The sequence below is a fragment of the Astatotilapia calliptera genome, chromosome 6 (genome assembly GCF_900246225.1).
Source record: "Astatotilapia calliptera chromosome 6, fAstCal1.2, whole genome shotgun sequence".
NCBI lineage: Eukaryota > Metazoa > Chordata > Actinopteri > Cichliformes > Cichlidae > Astatotilapia > Astatotilapia calliptera.
The window spans coordinates 32,466,796-32,472,897 of NC_039307.1; the positions used below are offsets into that span (position 1 = coordinate 32,466,796).

Below are 6,102 nucleotides of genomic sequence, written 5' to 3' on the forward strand. Positions count from 1 at the left end.
GAAACCATGAGCTTAGTTCCCCAGTCTGGCTCTATAAAAACTCCAGGTTAATTGCCTTCTTTTTCTCCGGGAAGAAAAGCAAGGTAATTAACGAGGAGCAACACATTAATTTTTTTTAAAAACAAGACATATTCAATATTTGCATGAAGAACGTTCCAGCCAATGGAGTGTTGTTGATAAAGTTCTTCTCTGTGATTGGTGACTCCATGACCACCAGTACAGTGAGAAGAGGTTTAAAAAGTCCCAGCACAGCATTCACTGCAAGCTGAATGACAGAAATGGCTCATCTGAAGTTCCTCCTTCTTCTTTTGTGGGTTGGTGAGTCAACAATAGCACTTATTTCGTATGTGTGTGTGTTTGTTTTTAAAAAACTGTAATCAGATATCTGCGTTAACCAAGTTTTGCTTTCATGGTTCTAGGCTTCTGTGGGTTTTTTTGTTTGTTTTTTTTAATTATTAGAGATTTTTTTCATTCAGGAGACTTTTTACAGCTTTTCTTTTAAAAGCTCGTTGTCTGGTCCCAGTGCTGCTATCAGGGACTCTGAGTTGTGTGAAAAAAATAGCACTTTGTGCCTCACCACTGTAGTATTGCAAACCATGCCAATCCTTAAAGTATAACACTGCACAGACATGGATCATTACTCTGCTTAGATGAGTAGATTTATTGATAATGACTGATATGAAATGTAAGAGATGTGAAAGCCTTTTTTTACATTTAAATGTTTTTAATGATAACTTTATTAGATGTTTTGTTTTGTGTTTATTTTTTGTGGGGATTTTTTTTGGTTTTGTTTGGTTGGTTGTTTGTTTTTTTACGTACCTCACACCAAATACAAATAAAGAAATATGTGTGAACTTTTCAAATTTAAATCTAAATTCAAATTCTCATCTATATAGTGGTGCAAAAGAATGTTTTACTGCTTAAACAATTTAATTTAATTATTGACAAATATCACTTAAGTAATCCCTTTAATATCAATTTTCAAACATTGTCTAGCAATGTGAAATACATCTCTGTCTTGAGACCTAGTGGAACTCAAATTGGTTTTAATCTGTTTTAAATGAAAGCTCTCCCCACCTGCAACAGTCACAGTGTGCAAAATGCTGCTTCTTCAGATATCAGTGGCTCAGTGTCTGGAGTGTAGGTATGAGTAGATTGGACTGGGGCAGCTAAGCCTGAGCCAGAGGTTTAATGTCTTTATCCTGGCAGCAGGTCAGCAGGTAAGTGATTTAGTATTTATATGTACAAGCCGGACGCCAGCATCGATTACACGGTGGCTACAAAAAGAACAAAATATTTTCTGCTAGAAGTAGAAAGAAGTGAGCTAACTAATACTGGGAAAGTCAAACTTTATTTTATTTGGGCTTTGCTACGAGTTTAATTTCCACCTGTCTCTCTTTTCTTTTTTGAAACCCAGAATTCACTTTTAACCAGAGTTGGCAAAAGTACAGACATTCTGTACTTAAATAGAAATACAAATACTACTTTTAAAAAAATACTGCAGTATAAGTTGAAGTACTGATTCAACTCTTTACTCAAGTAAAAGTAGAAAGGTACCAGCTCTGAAATGTACTCATGTAAAAAGTATCTCTTTCTATGTGCAAAACTAAATGAACTGTATGTAATAACATAACATCCGTTGATGGGAATACAAACTTTAGGCTAACTTTTTTTCATTCTAATTATACTTAGCTTGAATCTGAAGAGTAGGGAGTAAAAGTAAAAAGTAGTCAGAAAAAAAGAACTACTTAGGTAAAGTACCTCAAAATTGTACTTAAGTAAAGTTAAAAAAAAAACAATTTATTGTACTGTACTGTATTTCAGGTGTCACAGTAAGCACCGTGGTGGATTTGCGCAAGAGAATCTATGGTGGTCACGACTGTCAAAATGAGCGTCACTATCACGTGAAAGTTATTTCACAAAAGGGACAAAAACAGAGGTACTGTGGCGGCTCACTGATCCATCCACGGTGGGTTTTGACTGCAGCTCACTGCCAGGAGAGTGGATGGTGAGAAATCTACAGTTTTTACATAAAGAAAATTCATTAACAAATTGTCCTGCAATGTGTCTTAAAATACTGAAGCAAAAATAATTACCAATAATTTTTCATAGCAACAATAAGATAATAACAACATTCATCATTCTCATATTTTAATAGTACAGTCACTATTTCTCTTGTGCAGGAATCTGAGTGTGATTGTTGGAGTTCATCCAGGTCCAGGACAGGTCCAGAAAGTGGCAAAGAAAAAGCCCTATAAACAAGGCATCTTTGACACACTGAAGACAGCTTTCTTCAGTTTCTTTAAGAAAAACATATGGAAGACAAATATCTTTAATAGAAAGCATGACATCATGCTACTGGAACTTTCTAAGCCACTGACTGGGATTCAGCCTGTAGCCTTACCTGACTGTAACAACCCGCCTAAAAAGTGAGTTTTCATGAAATTACTGTGTATTCATCCTTGAGATGCTGATATAAGATGTTTCAGGTTCTTATGTTAATGTTTTGATTTTTTTCTACCCAATGATTACCTGTGCCAGATGACTGTTTTTTTTATTTGTTTTTTAATTAAATGTCACAATTTTATATTGGTAATTCTTTAACTTTGTATTGCAGTAGTCAGAATTCCACATACTGTTTTTAACCCAATCACACAGCTTCAATAACATTTCTGTATTTTTAGCATATTATTATGATGTACTGGGTCGGCAGCCTTTTCAGAATTTAGTCTCCCTCTTCTGGGCGACTGGCTTCAGAGTGGTGGACAGTGAAGCAAGGTTAATCTGTTAGTGATGCACGCTGAGCCCAATTTCTAAGTTTCCAGTGTTTCAGGTGGCTCTCTTGTTACCTGGTAAGATCACCATGGAAATATGCTCCTGTTGAGATTATGTTCAGAGTTTTCGTGTAAAATGAGCAGGAAGCATCAAATTTTCATTAGTTATTTAATTTATAGTATGCTTTAAACATGACATAGATTGTCTGCTGAACTAATAAGTTTTATATAAGCAACTTGTTAAGACATACATTACTAACACCATCAGTTTAGGAGCAAACAGGTTTGGTTTGAATCTGCTCTGCTTCACACTGCTGGAAATACAGCTAATAGAACACAGATTAGAAAATGTATCAGTTACATTTGTAAACTATTTATCAGCTGTTCAATCTATAAAATTTCAATTTGATCTGGAGCCAAAATAAAGTGACTTCCTGGCCTTCTTTATTAAGCTATGGGCATTGAAAACAGTGAGTGACCTGTTTTAAATGTACGCCGTTTAAAGTTTCAGATCTCCAATGTGTGGCTGTCATGTTAGATTAAAAACAGCAGCACCGATAGCACAGTGATGATCAAATCATAATGTTTCTGCAACTTTTCTTTGATTTGCAACACCAGCGTTGTAATTTGCTGTTATATATTTTTATATTATTTATAGCACACACACACACACACAACCATCTCTAGGGTATACAGAAAGTGGCATGAAAAAGTAAAATATCCAGTGAGTCGCAGTTTTCTGGATGAAAATGCTTCGTCAGTGCCAGATATCAGAATGGCCAGCCTGCTTTGAGTTGATGGGAAGGCAACATCTCGAACACTTAAAATAAAATCGCAGGAAGGTTAAGAGCCTCTGTAACCACATGTATCTTTGTTTTGTTTTTTTAAACACCATCTAATATGCTTAACACAACTTAACAGATTAGACATAAAGACATAACTCAAAGCAACATCGTAGCAAGATCTGCAACATCTCTTCAACTTTTATTTTGAGTGTATTTTTACATTTTGAGTAGATGTTTGCTGGGTTTCTGCTGACGTCAACCCATTTTTGCGATCATACTAATTTGCCCTGTCTGACTAATGCTGACAGTCTATGGCTGAGAGGATTGCGCCTAATTCATGGATTCTGCATTGCTTGAGAACTGTTTGCTCATCAAGATGACCAAATCCCAAGACTGTAAAAAAACAGCTCTCAATTTGTTCATTCTTGTGTTATAAGCAGACCTTGACTAAAAAAAATTGTATCTTGTGTAAATCTTTTTTACACACACAAAAATTCTCATCTATAGATGCACAAACATAAAATTTTCAGATATTTTGGTTTATAAGGTTACAACACTCAGTTCACAACTACACATTTGCTTTACAAGTACAAAGTATTTATGACCACAGTTTGAGCCCATACAAAAGGAGCCAAGCCATGAGGCAGTAGCAGGTAAATGACAGTGTGTTGTTAATGCAGCAGAAAGTGTCAGAATTTTCCTTGTGAATCAAACATGTTTATAAGCTTCTTAGTAAAGCTGTGTGGAAGCGACTTGATGACCAGAAAAAAAACATAGTATAGATCATTTTGAGAATAAAGTTGAAATTTTGAGATTTATTAATTTATTTGATGTTTAAAACACATGGATGGACCTGAAATTAATTGATTATTATTTATTGGTCTGTTTCTAGAGGAGACGTCGTTCAGGTTGCAGGACTTGGTGGGTATAGGGTAAATGCGACAGGCCACACACGTAAGAAAGTTTTTTGATGAATTATTTCACAGTTTATGCTAGACTTTATTTTGGTTTCTGTGTCTGTTTTACAGTTACATTCACGTTTTATTTGACTACTGTAATATAAACAAAGATTTTAAATTTTATAGTAGATATACTGTATGCCAGGTTCCTTGTTTAAAAATCATTTGGAAACATCCAGAAAAAAGACAAAACATCAATTTCCTCAAGATTTTAGTTTTTGAAAGGTTATGAATGACTTTTGTTCTTTGGCTTTTTTCTCCAGTCCCTGGCCAACCACCTCATCTCCAGTGTGCAGACATGCATGTTGTTGACTGTGAGCCTACCAGAAACTCTCCATGTTATTCAGATGTGCCGTATGACAACAGGCTGTGTCTGGAAGAACCTAATGTAGATATACGTGAGGTAAGTTGACTGCTAACATCACTGTGTATCATCTCTGTATGTTTTAGATCTTTTGGAAGAAACTTAAACACAAACTATATTTTTCTCTCTCAGGGTGATTCTGGTGGTGGAGTGATTTACAACAACACGATTTATGGTGTAATCAAAGGCGGTGGTGTACGTGTCTGTACCAGACCAGCTGTTACTGTGAATGTTTGTTCTTACATGAAATGGATAAACCAGACAATTTATCCAAAAAGTAATGGAAAATAACTGAATGAAAATAACATCCAGAATAAACAATCATCTCTACATGAAACTTGTGTGCTGTGTGTTGTTTCTGCTCTAGAATATCTTCATGTTAACTGCAAATTGTGAACCTTTTTCTTTGGTCTAAATTATTGTGTTAGATTTGCAGCTTGTGTGTGTTTGAATGTGGTGTCAGGTGTGTAGCAGCTCATCCTGTTGTTGAGAAACTCTCAGACTCACACTGTGAAGATGCAGAAAGGCTTTCTGATCAGACATGCCACCAACCAGCTGCAGGGCCTGAACATGATAAACTTCATAAATCTGAGTTGATTGTTGGGGGTGGAAATGTTTACGTGGAGGCTGTTGGCTCATTGGTGGCAGATAAACTTTTCTTTTAATCACTTCACTATACAGGGCATTAAAATAAATACAGTAACTATCAAAATACGTTTTGTTGATAAAATGCATTTTTTGAAACTGTCCATTGTTTTGTCCGAACTCTAATCACACAACCCCCACCCCCCAAAACAGAACATAAATAAAATAAAATCATAATACATATGAACATATGTATTTTATATCTCATAATACATTGTTTCCATCTTATCTTCAGTCCTGCATTTTTATACTTCTAAGACCAAAGTGAAAACTAATCTTTTAATATTCACAAAGCTCATGGACACTATTACTCAAACCAGATGTCGCTGTTACACAAAACTATTTCACTCTAATGCTTCTCGCGTAAACACTGTCATAACTATTCTCATAACCAATAAACTGAGAATGTGTTTCACCTCATCAAAGCTCTATAACATATAGTTTTTAAAAAAATATATATTTATATTGCCTACTATCACTGGAGGTTTTTATTTTTAGACCTGTAGAACATTAAAAGAAAATTAATATGAGAATAGATTTCAGGATTTCATCATGATTCATTTTCCATATTAGGC

The 6,102-nt window shown here is 35.0% G+C and overlaps 1 protein-coding gene across 1 annotated transcript; it reads left to right on the forward strand.

Moving 5' to 3' along the window:
- Positions 1 to 269: 269 nt before the first annotated feature.
- LOC113024605 (anionic trypsin-2-like) lies at positions 270 to 5,173 on the forward strand. Its single transcript, XM_026171786.1, has 7 exons — positions 270 to 318; positions 1,825 to 2,008; positions 2,184 to 2,226; positions 2,308 to 2,429; positions 4,452 to 4,513; positions 4,782 to 4,921; positions 5,015 to 5,173. The coding sequence occupies exons 1-7, from the start codon at positions 270 to 272 to the stop codon at positions 5,171 to 5,173; spliced, it is 759 nt and encodes a 252-aa protein (XP_026027571.1).
- Positions 5,174 to 6,102: the final 929 nt, after the last annotated feature.

What these genes read in the sequence shown, in the direction of transcription:
- LOC113024605 (XM_026171786.1), top strand. Translation starts at nt 270, where the DNA reads ATGACAGAAATGGCTCATCTGAAGTTCCTCCTTCTTCTTTTGTGGGTT. An exon ending in CACTGCCAGGAGAGTGGATG is followed by an intron (nt 2,009 to 2,183) that starts GTGAGAAATCTA and finishes TCTCTTGTGCAG; the next exon opens with GAATCTGAGTGTGATTGTTG. An exon ending in TTCATCCAGGTCCAGGACAG is followed by an intron (nt 2,227 to 2,307) that starts GTCCAGAAAGTG and finishes AGTTTCTTTAAG; the next exon opens with AAAAACATATGGAAGACAAA.